Source organism: Anas platyrhynchos, chromosome Z (assembly GCF_047663525.1).
Source record: "Anas platyrhynchos isolate ZD024472 breed Pekin duck chromosome Z, IASCAAS_PekinDuck_T2T, whole genome shotgun sequence".
Taxonomy (NCBI): Eukaryota; Metazoa; Chordata; class Aves; order Anseriformes; family Anatidae; genus Anas; species Anas platyrhynchos.
In genome coordinates, this window is record NC_092621.1 from 40,940,531 (window position 1) to 40,960,740 (window position 20,210).

Sequence of the window (20,210 nt, forward strand, 5' to 3'; positions counted from 1 at the left end):
AGGGCCGGTACTTTTCAATATTTTTATAAACGATCTGGATGTAGGAATAGAAGGTATTTTGAGCAAGTTTGCTGATGACACCAAACTTGGAGGAGTTGTGGACTCTGTTGAGGGTGGAAAGGCCTTGCAGAGGGATCTGGATAGGTTGGAGAGCTGGGCAATCACCAACCGCATGAAGTTCAATAAGAGCAAGTGCCGGGTCCTGCACCTGGGACGGGGAAACCCTGGCTGCACGTACAGACTGGGCGATGAGACGCTGGAGAGCAGCCTAGAAGAGAGGGATCTGGGGGTCGTGGTAGACAGCAAGTTGAACATGAGCCGGCAGTGTGCCCTGGCAGCCAGGAGGGCCAACCGTGTCCTGGGGTGCATCAAGCACGGCATCGCTAGTAGGTCAAGGGAGGTGATTGTCCCGCTCTACTCTGCGCTGGTGCGGCCTCACCTCGAGTACTGTGGGCAGTTCTGGGCACCACAGTATAAAAAGGACATGAAACTGTTGGAGAGTGTCCAGAGGAGGGCTACGAAGATGGTGAAAGGCCTGGAGGGGAAGACGTACGAGGAACAGCTGAGGGCACTGGGCCTGTTCAGCCTGGAGAAGAGGAGGCTGAGGGGAGACCTCATCGCAGTCTACACCTTCCTCGTAAGGGGGTGTCGAGAGGCAGGAGACCTTTTCTCCATTAACACCAGTGACAGGACCCGCGGGAATGGGGTTAAGCTGAGGCAGGGGAAGTTTAGGCTTGACATCAGGAGGGGGTTCTTCACAGAGAGGGTGGTTGCACACTGGTACAGGCTCCCCAGGGAAGTGGTCACTGCACCGAGCCTGTCTGAATTTAAGAAGAGATTGGACTGTGCACTTAGTCAGATGGTCTGAACTTTTGGGTAGACCTGTGCGGTGTCAAGAGTTGGACTTGATGATCCTTAAGGGTCCCTTCCAACTCAGGATATTCTATGATTCTATGATTCTAATAAGGAAAACCTAAGGTACAAGCAATAAGCAACAGAGGAGGCAGAATGTTACAGACTTGCCAAAGAAACCAACCAACCAAACAAAAAAAAGTGATTAGCTGTATACAAAGCAGGTATGATATGTGTTGAGCAAGCATTTCCTGTTAAGAATATTGAAATTTTCATGTCAGTATGTAATAATAAATGATTTAGTAAAAAGTGTGATGGTTATTCTCTGTATTTTTAAAATACATATATGCTGATAAATTATAAGGAGGTGAGAAATTAGTTTCTGGAATTGCATTTCAACAAGATAGCAAACTTGTTAGAATTTAAAAAGCTAATGTCAAGGAAAAAATCTTGTAAGACTTACCTGCTATTGGTTGTGGTTCAGTAGATATTTTCATCTAAGTAAAGTTGCCACTCTTATATGGTATAATGTGCTAAATATGTCCTAACCTTCCTAACTTCAAGTGTGTGGATTTCTCTATTTTGATCTTTAAATGAAAATCCTAATTTTGGTGGGATGTTTGTATTTAAAGGAAAACTAAATGTATTGTCCAGTTGACACAACACTTGCGTGGTTCCCTTGAGTTTGGGGTTATCAGGTACTGGTTAATTCTTCCCACTCATGCTGTCTTTCCTGTGGCCTTCCTTTGAAACCTGTGGGGTTCCTTGCAGAGATCTAGTGACACCACAGTTTTGGGAAGACTTACAAAATATATTATTTGCTTATTTACCTAGAAAATCTTTTGTTTATATCTTGGTTGTGACTGAAATTTTTAAGTGAAATGTTAACTCTGAATAGGAGCCTCTCTAGCAAGAGGCATTTTAACTTTAAATCAAGACCTAAACATGCGTTAGTATTCAGCTCTTTCACTGTTTAGCTTGTTAAAGTAGCAAAGTCTTAGCTGGTTTACTGTTCAGGAGGGACATACCACAATATTTTTAGTTAAAACTTTATTTATTTTGCTGGTTAAGTCTTTTCTGAATATTACTTGAGAATTTTGTATTTTAAAACCTTTTTTTTTTAAATTTATTTGGCCAGTTCTGCAAAAAATATTGTTAAAGAAACCTGTCTTTTGAAGGAGAAAAGCAGAAAGGCTAGATGGAGGTAATCTGAGAATATGTACGTGTCTAGTTTCTGTGTAACAGAAAATTATCTCTAGTCTAGATTTTTGTAGTTTAAAACCTACTTGCTCTATGATCAAAAGGGTATATATGTGTGCCTTTGTCACAGAGTAGACAAAATTTGTCTAAAACTCCACTTCAAAATATTTGGTATTTGAACTTCCTTTTTTTTTCTTCTAGAAAATAGGTGGGTTTTGGATTCTTTTTATACATATATTTCCTTTTCTTCATACAAATAAAGACAGCAAAAACTAATTAAAATTCCTCTGAAATGTCAACTCTAGTTAGAAAACTAGAATCGGGAGAGTGAAAGTGCTATCAGTCAATATATTGCATCTCAATGGCACACGTTAGATTAGCAAGTTTAACATGCTCTGAATTTGAAAGTAATATGTTTTTTCAAAATGCATTCACAGCTAGAACTTTTCAAAAAGGATGTGGAGTCTCTTCAAGAAGAACTGATGAGTGTGTCATCAATGGATACATCACAAATCAGCTTGTACGAGTACTTCCATATCTCTTCAATTAAGGTATAACTTTTTCATAGTATTGTCTATGCTTGCTCTCTAACTGAAGGATTTTTATCTCCTGTAGATACTAGAAAGTTAGAAAATGTAGAGATAATTAAAAATAAAATAAAATGGAAAAATAGTTTTACTGTCATTGCTAATTTATCTGGGGTTTACCTTATGGAAACACTTCTTAAATATTAAAGACTTCATTATTTCCTTCCTATCCACAACCTTCCTCTCAAACAGTAATTCTTTTTTGTTATTTATCCTTTCAAAATGCTGCAGCTCTTAAGTCCAGATAGCGCATAGTGGATTGGGGAACAATATCATTTCTGAAAAAGAGAAACTAACAAAACACGACAATGTACAATCACCATTACTGTGCACTATTTTCTTTATCATTACTAACCTGTGAAGAGCAGTTTTGTATTTTGACTGCAGTAAAGTTGTCTTTTGGCCATTTCCCTGTTCCCATAAATATACAGGCAAAGCCACTGAACAGTGTATACGTACTTAACATGGAAACAGCAGCCTGTTTGCCTGTATCTCTTAAACATTTTTTGCTTATGGGTCTTGTTTTTTGCTTATTGCTTAGCTGACTTTGTTAAAATTTTAAGCACTTTGCAGGCCTTGTAAGAATTCCTATTAAGACATTTTCCCCTCCATCCCATGGGAAATAGATCAAAGAAAGGTTTGAGTTTTGTCTTTTTACAGTATTGGATGGGATGTTAGAAATGTTCTGCTATTAAAACAGATAATTCTAGGTAATACTGGGCTAGCCATGAAAATAACATAGCCTAACTCATTCTACGTATATTTAGTAGCTGCTTCAGTGCATCTTCATTTAGGGGCTATGTCTCCAATTGATAAAGCACAAAAAAAAAATTAGGACTTGACAAAATAAAATATCCTTTATGTTTTGAGATAACAAAATGAAAAAACCTTACTTCTGAATTTTGCAAGAAAAAATACGTGGAAGAGGATATAGGATAGAACAGGTTTCAGGTTTTAATAAAAGCTAGTTTTTAACAGTTATGAAGTCACAATAAAGTTGTGAATTGTGACAATGATTCTGCAAGACAAGAGCTACCTATAATAGAAGCGAGCTATAGTTAAGCTCTGTTATGCCATAAATTTAATGGATGGCATGTGGCATTGTACTCAGAATCAGGAACAGGCATAACCTCTTTTCATCTGATTTGGAAAGCTACAGTTGGCATTATAGAGCCCTAACAGCAAATTTTCTGAACATTTTTTCTGTTTTTAAGAGTGTCACCTTAATTTCTGTGAAATAAATACTTTGATTACTTCAGGTCTGCACTATTTTTTGTTGTATATACTTTTCAGTTCTTGTTTATTACCTGCAAAATTTGCATAATTATTCGTCTTTAGGGTTTTGTTTCTTATTCCTGCTTGGGCACAATGCTATGTTATCATTTTTAGTCTGCTTTGATACTGTGTATTAGTTAGAGAAACAAAATGCTTTGGAAACAGGCTAATAAACTATAGCTAAAAGATTCTGGAAGAATTCTGGAAGATTCTGAAAATATGAGTAAGCAATTTAGAGTTCCTATTTTCATAAAGGTATTTAAGTTATTCAAATGGCCTTTAAATTTCAGTGTTTTTTTTTAAACCCTACGTAGTGTGTATATATTCTCTTTTATGAAGTCAATATGATTTCAGTCAAGATTAGAAATGCCATATCTCAATGTAGATCATATAAAAGATATGCTGTATCTCATATAGATCATTAAAAAGATTATAAAGCTAAATATATGATACTTCTAATAAAAACAGTCATGTTATTTCCCAATCTTGTTTTTTATTGTTTAGTTACACTTAAGCTTTTCACTCAGTACTGGTGGTGAAGATAGTAACAAAGAAGAAAGAAAGAATGAATTGATACCACTTCAATCCTTGAATCTCCTTCTGAAGAGTATAGGTGCGACCCTCACAGATGTACAAGATGTCGTCTTCAAGTAGGTTAAAAATATAATTCTAATGACTGCTTCCAAAAAACAATTCAGTTTTGCCAATAATAGATTTTATTTCACTCTAAATAATATGGATATTTTGTTTGATTATTTTTTTAGGTTGGCATTCTTTGAACTCAATTATCACTTCTGTACTACACAACAGCTCCAATCAGCGGTATTAAGGCATTATTCAAAACAGGTTGGAATAAATAAATTTCAGTATTTCAGTAAACTTACATTTTCAAAGCGCTACTGTGTGCTTTGGTTTTATGAAAATCAATAAAATTACTTTCAGCCTTCCATGTTTGTACACAGGTTAAATACATATGAAACATAAAAACTTGTTACTCATTCATGCAATTCTGCTGCCTTTATTCTGGGGTCAAGTAACTACAGGAAGAGTGGTGTGAGTAACAAAACAACGTAGAGGGATGGATAGTGGAAGCAAACACAATGCAGCTCTGACGTACTTTTAATTTTTTATAGTCATAATCAACAAAGTTCTCTCAATACCCAGAAACAGACCAAATTTTGTTCAATAGCTGTGTAAAGAGAGAGAAATCTGGGTGATGTGCATGCTTTGTAAAATCTCAAGAGACTTAATCTCAGTTATTTACTTGGAAGCACTAGAGTTTGCTTAAATACTATTTTATTTCTGTATAATCATTTTTAATAAAACTATATGTACTTTTTACAAGTGTTGAATTTTTCATATTAAACTCATCTTTATTACTGTTTTATTTTGAGTGAACTATACTGCCTTAATGGCATTAGTGTGATTTGAAACATTTTTACTGAATGCCTATTTTTATTTTAGGCTATTAAGCAGATGTATGTGCTTATTCTTGGCCTTGATGTATTGGGTAATCCATTTGGATTTATAAGAGACTTGTCTGAAGGAGTAGAAGCATTCTTCTATGAACCTTATCAGGTAAAAATCTCTGTTGGGTTATTGTGAAATGTTGCAAAAATGATTAGATATGAATTATATTGTAAATTTGGATATATTAATAACTTGTTTCATTTTAAATCTATATTTAGAATTGAAAATTCAAAGTGAAAGTGACAGGAAAAGTTACTGGAGTGACATAAAATTTCACTTAATTCATGATTGAGTAGTCCTTACAAATCTTACGCTAGAATAAGTCTGCTTGAATGATTTTGCCTTAAAATAATCAGACTTCCATGAATGAATTAGTATATTAAAGTAGGCTTTCTTTCTCATGTGGGAGCTCTAGTGGGTGATCTCACACTTTCAGACTTGCTCTCCTGCTCTCTTTAAGTATATATAAGTTCCAACAAAAACATAATATTTAAAAAATATGTAATATATGCTATTTGAAACTTAATCTAAATGCATCTTTTTTCTTCCCCTGCCCCAGGGAGCCATCCAGGGTCCTGAAGAATTTGTAGAAGGAATGGCACTAGGACTTAAAGCTCTAGTAGGGGGAGCTGTTGGTAGGTTTCAGAATAATCATAGTAGTATACTTATTAGTAAGTAATATAGGTGAGTATTTGTAAATTGCATTGGCATTTTACTTAGATTGTTTTGTTTTCTAATAGGTGGATTAGCTGGTGCTGCTTCAAGAATCACTGGTGCTATGGCAAAAGGAGTAGCTGCAATAACTATGGATGAGGATTATCAGCAGAAAAGGAGAGAAGCCATGAATAAACAGCCCACTGGTCTGAGAGAGGGTATCACTCGTGGAGGAAAAGGATTAGTTTCTGTAAGGAGAGTAAAAATGATAAAAAGATTAATGGATTTTGCGCAGGCAAAAGTAACAAATGTAAAGTCTGCTGTAGTAACTGGAGAGTTGTTCCTCTAATTTCAATACTATTTTTGCCAATAAGTGGCCATATTTGAGTGGTAGCTTTAAAGAAAAATACATGAGCATTGGAGAAAGTAGGAATTGCGAAGCAGGTGAAATATACGTATTCTGTTAACTTGGTGTGGGTTTTAGAATACTCCACTGCAAGTACATTGAGGCTATTCACTAATAAAGTAATAAGAAATATGTAAGAATGAAAAATATAACATGAAAATGTATTTGTTTTCATTCTTCCATTTCTTTTGGTAGGGTTTCGTCAGTGGCATAACAGGAATAGTTACAAAACCAATAAGAGGTAAGTGTAGGTCTTCTGGTAGATTAAATGTTCATATGGTTTCAAATTATTGATATGTGATGAAACATTGTAAGTTTACCAAGATTTTATGTTTTAATTGATATCTAATTTAAATGTTCACATGAACTTTTTGTGGAGGAGACTATGTAGTTGCATATCAAATAAAAACAAATGCAACTCCTAAGTAAGAAAAAGTTTTGTGTTTTTTGTGTTGTTTTTTTTTTTCTTTTCTAAAAATTTGCTGCGCTTAATCCTTTTAGGAGCTCAGAAAGAAGGAGCAGCTGGTTTTTTCAAAGGTGTTGGAAAAGGCTTAGTGGGAGCAGTAGCTAGACCTACTGGAGGAATCATAGACATGGCAAGCAGCACATTTCAAGGTATCAAAAAGTAAGTAAAATCAGTATGAAGAATGACAGATGGAATGAAACAATAGTGAGAGTACCTTGTGTCTTTGTATCACTTCTCTATAAATCTTCCTAGATCTTTCAACTTTATCATTAATGCAAGTGAGATAGAAGAAAGTCTTGTCTGTATTGTTATTCATATAATAAATAGGCAGCTTGTTTCACTACCCACTGTTGATATTGTTTAAAGCCACAGAATTATATCTTACGTGTTTTGACCATTGCCAGTGAAACTGGCAAAAGTCTGATTAAACTAATTAATCAGACTTCCTTCAGTTCCTGATTTTTTTCCCTTTATCTCAAATATGCAGGGAACAAAAGACTTTTCCGCTGCACCAAAAGTTAGGTTTTGTATTATTTGTATAACAAAAGGGGAAAACAAGTTCCAAGACTACCAGATTGTGCCAGGATATACTTTCATTGTTGTTCAGACTAAGAGCTCTGACAGAACTGCATATTGAATACTGTAGTAGTCTCACTCCCTTATATCTAACTTTAATAAATCCATTGTTGCAGATTTTCACAGACTGAAATGTGTAAAGAAATTGAAGGAAGAGTTTTTGAGAGATCGTTTAGTATCTCCTGCTGATTACACTTGTTAACGGCCCTGTTCTCAGTGAGCTGTCCAACTTTTGCTAGCATAAGGTTGCCTTGTGTCTCATGAGTTTTACCCTTTGAGCTCTTCACAAGGGAAATGCAAGGAATACATCAGAGCCGAAGTTGTGTAGGGCACAGATGACTTTAACCTTCAAGTTTTTTAGTAGACATTTTTTTAGTAGACATGTTTTTTCAGACATTAATTAAGTAACTAAGTGTGCCCTCGCTGCAAAGAAGGCTAATGGTCTCTTGGGCTGCATCATGCAGAGTATTGCCAGCAGGCTGAGGGAGGTGATCCTGCCCCTCTATTCAGCACTGGTAAGACCAAACCTGGAGGATTGTGTCCAGTTCTTGTCTCCTCAGTGGAAGTGAGACATGGACACGCTGGAGAGTCCAAGGAAGGGCCACAAAGGTGATGAAGACACTGGAGCATCTCTTCTATGAGGAAAGGCCGAGAGAGCTTCAGCCTGAAGAAGAGAGAAGGCTCAGGAGGAGTCTTACCGATGTCTGTAAATTCCTGAAGGGAGGGTACAAAGAGGACAGAGCCAGGCTCTTTTCATTGGTGCCCAGTGACAGGGCAAGAGCTAAGGCAGTGGGCACAAACGAACATGAGAGGTTCTGTCTGAGCATCAGGAAACATTTCTTTACTGTGTAGAGATGGAGCAGCGGCACAGGTTGCCCAGAGATGTTGTGAAGTCTCCCTCCTTAGAGATCTTCAAAAGCTGCCTGGGCAGAGGCCTGGGCTACTTGCTTGAGCAGGAGAGTTGGACCAGATGACATTTAGAGGTCCTCTCCAACTTCAACCATTATGTGCTTTCATGAATTATTGCAGTTGTGTGCTGCCTTGTGCCATCTAATCTTCTAATAGCCATTCTCTGAAATATATTGCATTTCTGAGTAAAGTTTATAATTAACTTATAAAATATTTAGTGTCTATTCAAAGTGTCTATGTCAAAGTGTATATAGATAACAGTTGCTGTACTAGTACGTAAGTTTATATTTAAAATACTGTAGAGCCTTTGCTAAATGTTAAAGCTTAGTAAAAATATTAATATATAGCTTAATTTTTTTGCTTTTTTCTCAGAGTTGCAGATTCATCAGAAGATGTGGTAAGCCTGCGCCCACCTCGCTTCTTTGGTGAAGATGGAGTTATTAGACCTTACAGATTAAGAGATGGAACCGGAAGTCAAATGTTACAGGTGAAGAAATGGCATAAATTTTAACTCATCATATGTTGAAATAACTATTTGTAGTATTACCAATTTTTTTAATTCCCTATTTTTATTTTTTTTTAAATTTCATTACCTAGTAACTCTGTAGTCAAGAAAGATCCATTTAAAGGATCCATAGGTTTATAACCACTTTGGTGGCTTAGTTTCTGTGATAGAACTTTTGAGAAGGGAACCGTAATTTATGGCAGTGTATCTGTAGAGATTTGTGCAAGATACAGAACAATTTAAAAGAAGAAAAGGGTTTATATGTGTAATTAAAAAGGTTTATGTCTTAATTTTTTTGTTTTTGTAGTGATGGTAAACCCAAAATACTGTTTTCATTAATTTTATAATACACATTTTGAATCACAGTTTTGTGTAAAATAGCACATCAAACATATAAAATATTCATGTCATACCCACCAAAACAATGTTAACAATTTTGAAGTAGAATTCGCTTTGCATGAGGAACATGCAAAGAAGCAATGTGGACAGCTTTTCTTTAGTTTAGGTTCCACTGAAGCAAATTTGACTCAGATGTCAAAGTGGAAATAATTTCCACTGTTGCGCTGCTTACAAAGTTCACATTTTTTCTATGTAATATATAAAAGTGCACTTTAGAAATACTTAAAGCTAAGAAATAAAAAAGCATTTAGAAACTGCATGAATGGCCCCTGGGGATGTAAACAAGTTCATAAATTTATTTTTAAATAATTGAAGGATTTGCAGCTTGCGAGTGTTAGAAAGGTCATATGGAAATAACCTTTGGGAGATTTAGATAAGAATTAAGTAGCCTGTGGAGAGGATTTTTAGACTGCTTTGCGAATTAACACAGCTTTTTACATGTCCAGTTCTTGTCTGGTTGTTTCTGTTTCTTCTGCATCTCGTTACTGTATCTTCTTCTCCTCTGGTAGAAGAGGATTGTCCTGTTTGGGTCATCTCAGTTTTGTTTTTCATAACATTCAGTGATTATGTATCAGTAAATTTTGAAAATTTTTTGATAATAGTATGCTTCTGCCTTTCTGTTAATGAGTTGGCTTCAACCTCTGCTCTTGAAATCCAGTTTCATATAGAAGTATTACCTTAACTAAAGCATAAACTTAATCGTTAAACTGCATTGCTTTTTCTTTTTCTTAATTTTGTACATGTTTGCATTTGGGGATTCTTTTTTCTGAGAAACCTTTAGAAAATTCTGCAATGACATATGTGATTCCAGTTTTTCTCTGTTGTATGGTTGAGTGCAGTACCACGTCTCATTTATAAATGAGATAACGCATTCCAATTAAGCAATGACTGTCGTATTTTGTGATGGTAGCCACCATTTGAAAGTAACTAAAGTTGAAAAACTGTTTCATGTTAGTTTTCACTACTGAGGATTCTATGGCAGAACTACTCTTTAAGAAAAGTTTTGAAAACTCCAAACAGTTCTCCCTGTAGACAGTCAAATCAGAAAATAATAAATTGTGTCACTTTTATTCTGGTAAGACGTATCTGATGTCTTAACATCTGTTAAGGCATATTTGACGTCTTAATCCTATTCCTCAAGTGTAACGAGTTTTTTGGTTCTTAATATTTCTGATTCTAAAGATATTTCTTTGTCTCACATTATGCTCAGTGTTACATATCCCCTATGTGAAGCAGTTTGCATAGCAAGTTTTGTTATGGGGAAAAAGAGTAATCCCCCCCCCTTTTATGATACTTCTTTGCATACAAGTCTAGTGACTGGCCCCATTGCATTTATTGTGTTGTAGTACTTCCAGAAGATTACCAGATTAGATTTAAATAAAATTTCTTTTAGTGACTTAGAGATTGTGTCTGCTAACCAAAATGAATAGACAGTAAAATAGATTTAGTGTGCTTGTACTATGGATCCTAAACTAGGATGTCACTGCAGAATTACTGTATTCTTTTATTTTCCTTTAATTACAAAAAAAAAAAAAGTGTCAGCCAAACAAATCCTTCTAAACTAATACTTCTGCTTTCTTCTTCCCTTGTCATGCTTTCAGAAAAGACAGGCCTACAGGGAATGGACTAAGACTCACAATAGTAGTGATGATGATGACAGTTAGGATAATATGGACTGTAAGATGTACATGGCCTTTGTCACATTCTTTTGACTGTTCAGTATTAAACGTTGTCACTTTATTTCCTGCTGAGAAATTGGGGATGTCTGGTACTAATATTTTTAAAATTGGGGAAAAGAAAGCAGGGGGGAGGGGGAGGAGAGAGGGAGACAAGTAAAATGTGTAAGTGCTAGACAAAGCAGCAAATATATATAACAAATACATACAACAATAAAAAGTCATATATATACACAACTGGATATTAAGTGAAAATCGTACTGAGTAATATAAAGAAATAATACCATGACTTAGAGTTTATTTATAGATATGTTTCTATGAAGTGTATTTAATGTTTTTGCATTTGCAAATTGCCTTTTCCAGTTTTTAGTTATAATTTGCTAGATGGAATGCTTTTAAATGTGTTCAGTAGTACTTTACTGAATTGTACAGTCATGATTGGTATTAAAATGCTGTTTGGCTGTTTAATATTCTATTTATTTCATATTTCAAAACTATTTTGTCTGCTTTTCTTCTTATAAATAAACACATTTAAATTATATCTAAAATGGATTCATCTGTTCTCTTCCAACATTGTTGTTCTTGTTTCCTGAAACTAGATTATGTCAAAACACTAAATGGCTTATGAAAGTATTTAAAGATAAAATAAATGTACATGTATTTTGAAAGGGACATTTGTTTTACCACAATTTTTAAATGCTTACATAGCATTTGGAATCCTTAGATGTATGAAATATAATAGCTGCTTTAGGTATTTTCAATTGTGACCATAAATGATTAGTTCTTACATTAACATTTTTTTTCATTCATACAACAAAAACTCAAAACCCACCCTAGATCTGAAACTTAGGTACAATCACTGACAGCTTGAGAAAATGCCAGTACTTTTATAAGTCTGTGTGGTAAAATATATGCCACATGCAAAAAGGTTTTGCTTTAGGTAGACATGAAAGAAAACTAAATAAAACAATTGAACCATGATGATTCTGTACTGTAAATTCTATAATACCACTAAATTCTACAACATAATTCTTAGAGAAATAAGTAGAGCTAAGTATTTATTCTGTATTCACTGGAAGGCTTGCATAATTTTCTTTTTTGTGTTTTGTTGCTAAGTTTACATTTTGTACTGCATTTCAAGGTTCCTTGCAACAGATATTTATGTATCAGTATTAGTATTAACTCTTCAGCTAAATTGGATTAATTAGAACTACTCTAAAGCAAAGGAGCTTTAAAATTATTTCATATTTATCAAAGATGATGTCATGTCTTTTAGTATCTATTGTCTTCCAGTTCTCAGCATTCCGAAGAAAGAAGTATTAAAACCTCTAAGTCTCATTATTCTGGCTGTATGGCTTCAAAAGCTGATCTCTGGGCAATGAACCAAGAAATATATATATACATGTAATCTCCTAAATAAAAGAAGGGAAATCTCAGTTTCGGAGCTTCTTTAGCTGAAACTACTGATGCTGAAGTTCACTGCTTACCTTGTGTTGTTAGATAGTTTGTAATACTGGCATCACAATTGGAAGTCATACAGGGGTAGATTAAAGATTATGTTAATGGCTGAAGCACTTTGGGAAGGCTTTGGAATATTTTAGATATAAGTGGATATTCAAAATACGTTTGAAGAATGTAGGAAATGATCTTCAATTGTGAAAAGAGGCATGCCATGCCTAAAAGTTGAGGAAATCTTAGGTTCAATTTTCTGAACGGTTACTTTTCTCTTTTGCCTAACTCTACTGCATTTCTAGTACCTTGAATATGTTATATGAAGTTTTATTTTTGCTTTTTAGCATACTTCTTTACTCTCTAAAATTATGCCTTCTATAGTGACCTGTCTTACAAAACAGTGCATATCAGTTTTATAACAAAACATGTTTTTCCTCACTCTAAAACACTGTTAGGTAGAAATGTAGTTGTTTTTTGACTGAAGAAGCATCCTTGAAAAAGCAAGAATTTCATTTTTAGAAATGATACACTTTTCCTATCAAGTTGACCTAGCTTTTCAGCTGTTTAAAAATTACAATTTTACAAATCATTACAGAATATGGAACTCAAATTTAGCATGAATGGTAGTATTTCTGGGTTAGGTATCGCTACTTCAGGTTCTTCTGGATAAGTACCACTGGGATAAAATTCCCCTGGAACAAAGAAGAGTTTTCTTTACTCAGCAAATTGAAAAGTTCTAGAATGTTAGACAGGAGAAAAATAAAGAAAGAAACAAACAAACAAACAAACACTATTCGGTAAATATGTTCATATACCTTTAATTATTTTGTCTCTTTCATGGTGTATGGTTGTAGTTTTGGAATGTTTACAAATATGTGTCATTCATTTTGTGCAAGTTTTTTATCTGTTTATGTCACAAGTAGCCTTCTGTGAATATGTATATTGGGAAAATAAATAATTTGGATTTAGGATAACAAAAATTTGATAATAGAATTTCATTTTGCTATCATGGAACAAAAACCTGTGAAATGTATAATAGCTCACTGGTCATAACTGATGCGTTTTAATGCACCAAAGATGAAAACTTCAGAGATCTTTTTTTAAGGGATTTAAAGTAATAGACTGTTGTTGTTGTTATTTTAAAAAACAAAAAGACTAATTCTTGAAGTCTATTTTTTTTTTAACTAAATGTATTTTAATAGTTTAATTTTTGGCTGCACAATTTTTTTTTTATATTCTTTTTCACTGATAAATTGAAGGAGCAGCCTTATGTTGACAGGCCCTGGTTGTCACGGGTGACACCATAATACCTGTTGGAGGAACACCATAGTAGATCATAGGCCTTCTCCAAGTGACAGAGGAAACAGTAAGGTATTCTGCTGAACCTCACACCTACCAGCAATGAGGAACTTGTTGGGAATGTGGAAGTCTAAGGCAGACTTGGCTGGAGTGATGATGGGATGGTGGAGCTTAGGATCCCAAGGTCAGGAAGGAGGATGAAAAGCAAGCTCACAACCCTGGACATCATGAGAGCAGACTGCCGTCTTTAAGGATCTGCTTGGAAGTGTCCTGTGGGATAAGGTCCTGGAGGGAAGAGAGGCCCAGGAAAGGTGGTTAAAATCAAGCATCACCTCTATCAAGCACAAGAGCAGTCCATTCCAACAAACAGGAAGTCAGACGAAATACCAGGAGGCCTTCATCGGTGAACAAGTTGCTTCTGACAAAACTCGAACGCAGAAAGGGTACAGAAGGTGGAAGCATGAACAGCTAGCCTGGGAGGAATGCAGACACATTTTCCAAGCTTCCAGGGGTGAAATTAGGAAAGCTAAAGCCCAAATGGACTTGAATCTGGCCAGGGATATCAAAGACTACAAGAAGGGCTTCTGTAAGAACATGAGCAGCAAAAGCAAGGTTAGGGAAAATATGGACACACTTCTGAATGAAGCAGGAGACCTGATTTTACATAAGAACTGGAAAGACTGAGGAACTGAATACCTTCTTTGCTTCAGTCTTTAATAGCAAGACTGGCCTTCAGGAATCCAAAGTCCCAGAGAGAGAGAGCAGGGCAAGTATTAGAGCAAGGAAGATATGTCTTTGGTGGAGGAGGATCAGGTCTGGGAATACTTAAGCAAGCATAAGGCTATGGGCCCTGGTGGGATGCACATACAAGCGGTGAGGAAGTGAGCAGACTGAGAGTGGCAGTGCAACAATTCAATCTGCGGTTGATCATGGTAACTGGGAGAAGTCTGAAGACTGGAGGAAAGCAAGTATCTCTCCTGTTTTCAGAAAGGGTAAGAATTACATGGCAAACTGTAATGATGCCAGTCAGCCTCACCTCTCAGTTCCTGTGGAGGTGATGGAACTATCATAGAAACCATTTCTAGGCACGTGAGGGAGAAGGAAATCATCAAGAATAGTCAGCATTGATTCACCAAGGGGAAGTCATGCTTCACCAAACTGATAGTTTCTTTAATGAAAGCACCCTGATGGATGAGCGGAGAACAGTGAATATTGCCTTCCTAGACTTCATTAAAGTCTTTGACACAGACCCTGTGTCATAGAGAGTTTCTCATAGGGAGATTCTCATAGAGAAGCTCTTGAAGTATGGGCTGGATGAGCAGGTGGGTATAAACCTGGGTGAATGGCTGGGTCCAGAGGATAGTTGTCAGTGGTACAGTCTAGTTGGAAGCACAGGTTATAGTGGACTACCCCAGGAGTCACTACTGGGTCCAGTTTTGTCCAGCACATAATTTTTGATCTTTTGTCTTTTTTTTTTTTTTTTTTTTTTTACCAGCTGAAGCTCTATAGACTGAAGTTGATAAGGATAGATATTATAGAAAGTTTCTGGGATCATTTGAAAGACTAGTAATACTTTTCTTACAGAATCTATAGACTTCTGCCAGAAATCACTGATTTTTGTCCTGCTAGTAAATAAGGCTGCAAGAAAGGCTAGTCTCATGCTTACATTCTTAAGTTATTAACAGTTCCACCATGAAATTAGTGTAGTTCTTTGTGCCATAGATCAGTGTCTACACAAAAAGAAAGTAAATCCAAAATCATTTTAAATTTGTTTTTAATTGCCTTCATAGTGTGAGAATTTATGAGGGCTTTTCTCCTTTTCTCAAGTACTGTATAAGAGCTGCTCCCCTAATCATGCTGCTGTGGATTTAAGCTTATAGAGAAGTTAGTCCTTTATAGCAATTTGTGTATCTTATTATAACATTGTGGGGGGGTAGCGGGAGGAGGAGAAGGGAATGTTTGGCTTTCAGTTCAATGTACCTTTTTTGGTCATGAGTTGAGCTTCAGATCAAATAACAGAATGTTGGAGTGGGTTGATCATATGCTTGCTTCTTGGTATTCAAACTTCAATCTGCCAAAAAGAACATCTGAGGAGTAGAAGAAGGTGTGATACTCCTTTCTCTCCTTCCTTCATGTCTCTTAGGCTTAAGTTCACATCAAAATTTAAACATCCATATCCTCTAAAATTGAGATTTTATTTCTTAAATTTATAGTTTTAAGTTCTTTCAAAAATTCAAAATAACTTTTCTTCTTCCTATATCATTCTGAGCTTTACCAGGTTCTATTCGTGCATAGTACCTAGTTTTCTTCTCCCCTAGTCGAGTCAAGAGTTGTCATTATCCTTCCTCACTTAGAAAGCTTGTGTCTCGGTTAGAGAAAAGAATGGCAACCTTACCACTGGCATGTGCAACACTTGAGTAGTATTTCATTGTCATTGCCCATCCCCAAATAGAAGACTTGAAAGATATTTACAGGCTCTTTGGGACTGCAGCTAACACCAGTTATTTAAGATGAATGTGTAAGCTTGTTTGACTGTTTCATTTTAGCTTGCAACTGAAACATATATATGTGCTTCATACGTATGTATGATAGAAAAGCAAGTAATGGCTGGAAGTGTCCTAGGCAAAGTATACACCAACTTGTTATGTGTTAGAGAATGTAGAAAATGGCAATCTTTTCCCCTGGCTTCCTGCAGATCCAGTAAGCACTTCAGATGCTAGTTATTGAAGAACCTTTGTTGTATTGGCAGGAAATACTAAGAACATCTAGATGTGGTCATCAAAATGAAAGTGTAGATTGGTATGATTTCTCCTTTCAGGGCATCAAAAGAATTCTTCTGGTATTCAGACCAATAATTGGCTGAGATATTCTGCCAGTTTACACAGGCAAACTGCAATTGTGTTGTGAAGGAAAACAAAGTTCTGAAAGAAAGATAGTATCCTAATTTTCATTGTCCTACATACTGTGGTCAAAATTTTAACGTTGACCAAAAATGTCTGTTGTTTGAACAGAAATGTGCAGAGCTCAGGTTTGGTGTTCAGCATGGCTGAATGGAATCTTGAATTTGGCCACTAATAGACAGAAGCCTTAATTTTGTTTTTTATAGAGTAACATTGCACATTAGGATAATTGGAATGAGAAGATTAATATTAAAGGATTAATATTAGTTCTCATTAATAAAGGATAAGAAGATAATTTTGCATAGCATAAAAATGAATGTTTTATATATGCTATTTTGTCTCTTTTTAACAAGTTTTCTGCTTTATTACACGTTTAAGCTAAATCTAACAAATTACCTAAATTCTCTTTAGAATTATTAACATATTTCTGTGGGGAAGATTGGATATGTAGTAATACCAGGTTAATCTACTGAAAATAGTAATTCTACAACTTTTTAAATAGTAATTCTACAACTTCTAAAGCAGTTGTCTGATGATTTGAGCTGAGAGATGCGTTCAGTATTGTAGTTCCTTGCAGCAGCAACAGATTGCTTTCACAACTCAAACTTTTGGACATCATTCAGTTCCTGACTGATTTTGGCTGGGATAATTTTTTTTCATAGCAGCTGTCTTTGTGCTATCTTTTGGATTTGTGACCAAAACAGTGTTGATAACAGTGATGTTTTAGCTCTTGTTGAGCAGTACTTATGCAGGATGAAAGCCTTTTCTATTTATTATGGTGTCCCAACATCAGGTTGGCTGGGGTGCACAAGAAGTTGGTAGGGGACACAGCTGGTGTACCTGACACAAGCTAACCGGACGTATCCCATACAATATAAATAATACTAAATAATAATAATAATAATAATAATAACAATAAAAAAATCTGTGTGAAAGAAGGAGAAGGAGGTATGAGGGAGAAGGATATTATGGTAACTGCCTTCCGTCTCCCTGGTTCCTATTAGCTCTTCTGGAATTGGTTGCCAGACCCAGTACAATGAAGAAATAGACTGGCAATCCAAAAGCCTTTAAAATTTTCAAGTTGATCTGAGCAACAAGAGGTAAGGGTAACAGATTTGTTACTACTTTTCAAGTAGTAATGGTGTTTATGCTATTTTTTACAAAATTGATTCAGTTCAGAGGAGTTCAAACATTTCAACTTTCGTTTTTCAGGTATTTTTTAGGAGAATTATAACAAGAATTACCACAGATTTTAATTTTTTTTCTCTGCTACCAGCACGTTGTTTTTCATTTCTAACTTTGTTAAAGGCCTCTGTCCTTGCTTTCCAATGAATTAGGGACATGTGCTGTGATTTGGAGTCTTTCCAAATACAGAGATGCCACTTTTGGACACTGAGCATATTTGCGTATTCATCTGTGCATAGATGATCACATCTATGATTAAATTATCGCAGTGATATCTAAGTATTTTTACTACAGGTAAGAATAATTTTCTAAGGACAGGATTCGTGCTTTGATTGCTTTGCACTTTACTGGAGACTTTTTTTCAACAGATTCATTCAATTTCTATGTTCAATCAATGAATCAGAATATATACTAATGTAATAAAGTTATTAAGCATTTTTAAATCGAAGTATGGCACTTGTTTTAAACATGCGCGCTTGTTTTCTTACAGTAGTGAAACTGATATCAAACAAACAATGGTGTTAACTTCATAGTTTTCATCATCAAAGTGGTCTAAGTTGCTATCTTTCTCAAAATGATTAATAACTAAACAATGTAAAATATATTTATGTATCTATGTTAAGGGATACATTTTATATATCTTTTTATGTTTGAGTTCTGTAAGCTATTTCGGTAGCAATTATCAGCAGTAGATTGGTTTATCCCTCTGTGGTGTATTTCATAATGGACAGGTGCAAGGAATAGAGCATTGGAAAAAACAAGTCCAGTGGGGGTAGAAAAATCTAAAAGTGAAATAAGCTTAGTCTTTATATGTAGTTACTGCGTGACATTTGATATAGACGTGTATTACCTTTGCAAATGGACTCTGAAACACATGTCCTGTGTTAATTTCCTAATTAATATCTACTGACTACAAAACTATAGAACACAGATGACAGAGTTTATGATCTTTGACTTACAGCTAGCAATGAGTAGAAGTTCCGTCTCAGTTCAACTTTCAGGAAGGAAAGCTTTGCACACTACATCCTAACAATATTTCTGTGCTGACTGAGTCTTTTTTTTTTTGTGAGTTTTAGTAGAAAAAAATAAAAAGTAAAAATAAAAATAAAAAGTTTCAATGGAATTTTGGGGATGTTTGAATAGCTGATGTATAGAATTGTAACCTTTGTGACAGTTAAACTCTACACTTCCATAATAATTTTCTCACTTCTTCACAAGGGGGAGCAGAATGGGAGAGGCTCATCTCTTCTCTGTGGTGACCAGTGAGTGATAGGACGTGAGGGGATGGCATGAAGCTGCATCAGAGGAGCTTCAGGCTGGATGTTAGGGAAAGGTTCTTCACCAAGAAGGGTGGTCGGGCACTGGAACAGGCTCCCCAGGGCAGTGGTCATGGCAATGAGCCTGCTGGAGTTCAAGAAGCCTTTGGAAAATGCTCTCAGACATGCAGTCTGATTTTTGGGTGGTCCTGTGTGAAACCAGGAGTTGGACTCAATGATCCCTGTGGGTCCCTTCCAACTCGGGATATTCTGTGATTCCAGTTACATAATTCTTGTACGTTATCAGTAAACTGAACAAGTTATAGTGGGGTGATGCGATTCGTCAAAAATTACCTAACAAGCTAATGGAAAGACAAAAAGAGAGGTAATCAGCTCTCATAAGTCCCACTCTTCCCTTTACCCTAACGCTGCACAAAAATTAAGAAAGTTATCTTGCTTTGATGCAGAAGAAATAAGTTTAGTCTAATTTGGATGAGGAGGATCTTTAGTCTATTTGCTTTTTCTCCCCAGTAATTGCTGTTAATGGAAGAGAGATACTGGTTATACTTTAGAATATTTAGAATGTGTTTGGTCAGTAAGAAAAATTGCTGACTAAATTGGAGAACTTGTGCCAAAATCATTACAGAGTCCTGCAGATTAAATGCAACCGTATATTGATTATCTCTATTTAGCTATCCTACCTCCGTCTGCGCACCTTAATGCAGGAACATTATGAAGACTGCCTTGTGAGAGGTTTTTTTAGTTACTTTGTGATCAAAGCTGGTACTTCATAGGAGAGGCAGGAAGAAACTCAAATTGTCTGATGACAACCCCTAGACAAAGCCTGAATAAGAAGTTTTAAAGAGTCTTTCTAGAAGAGCAATAAACAAAGAAAGAAAAGAGTTTTCCAAGCCCTTAATCACTCATTTCTTATGCCTTTCTTTTTGCTGTATTCACACTGCTCTTGACACTAGATTTTGCACTAATAAACTCAAACAATGACTTACATAGGTAGGCACATGATCAGTAGTTGTGGTTTTGCAGCCCAACAAATTTGGGGATAGGAAAGTAATCAGAATTTTCTGATACGCTGTTCATGTGCTTTCTAGAATGCTTTCTTTCAGGAACTTCTTACAGAAAGGT

At 35.6% G+C, this 20,210-nt stretch overlaps 1 protein-coding gene across 4 annotated transcripts in view; it reads left to right on the forward strand.

Annotated features, from left to right (window-relative positions):
* Window positions 1-20,210, forward strand: part of VPS13A (vacuolar protein sorting 13 homolog A) — a 125,054-nt gene that overhangs the window by 97,000 nt on the left and 7,844 nt on the right. For 2 of the 4 annotated variants that reach the window (XM_072031722.1, XM_038170119.2), the window contains 10 exons: window positions 2,490-2,603; window positions 4,419-4,564; window positions 4,679-4,760; window positions 5,379-5,492; window positions 5,944-6,019; window positions 6,125-6,288; window positions 6,640-6,685; window positions 6,946-7,069; window positions 8,768-8,882; window positions 10,901-11,100. In XM_072031722.1, the coding sequence (XP_071887823.1) occupies window positions 2,490-2,603; window positions 4,419-4,564; window positions 4,679-4,760; window positions 5,379-5,492; window positions 5,944-6,019; window positions 6,125-6,288; window positions 6,640-6,685; window positions 6,946-7,069; window positions 8,768-8,882; window positions 10,901-10,963 (1,044 nt within the window). In that variant the 3' untranslated portion in view covers window positions 10,964-11,100. Of the gene's footprint in view, window positions 1-2,489; window positions 2,604-4,418; window positions 4,565-4,678; window positions 4,761-5,378; window positions 5,493-5,943; window positions 6,020-6,124; window positions 6,289-6,639; window positions 6,686-6,945; window positions 7,070-8,767; window positions 8,883-10,900; window positions 11,101-20,210 lie in introns of those variants that run through there. The other 2 variants (XM_072031723.1, XM_038170117.2) reach the window with 1 other exon arrangement.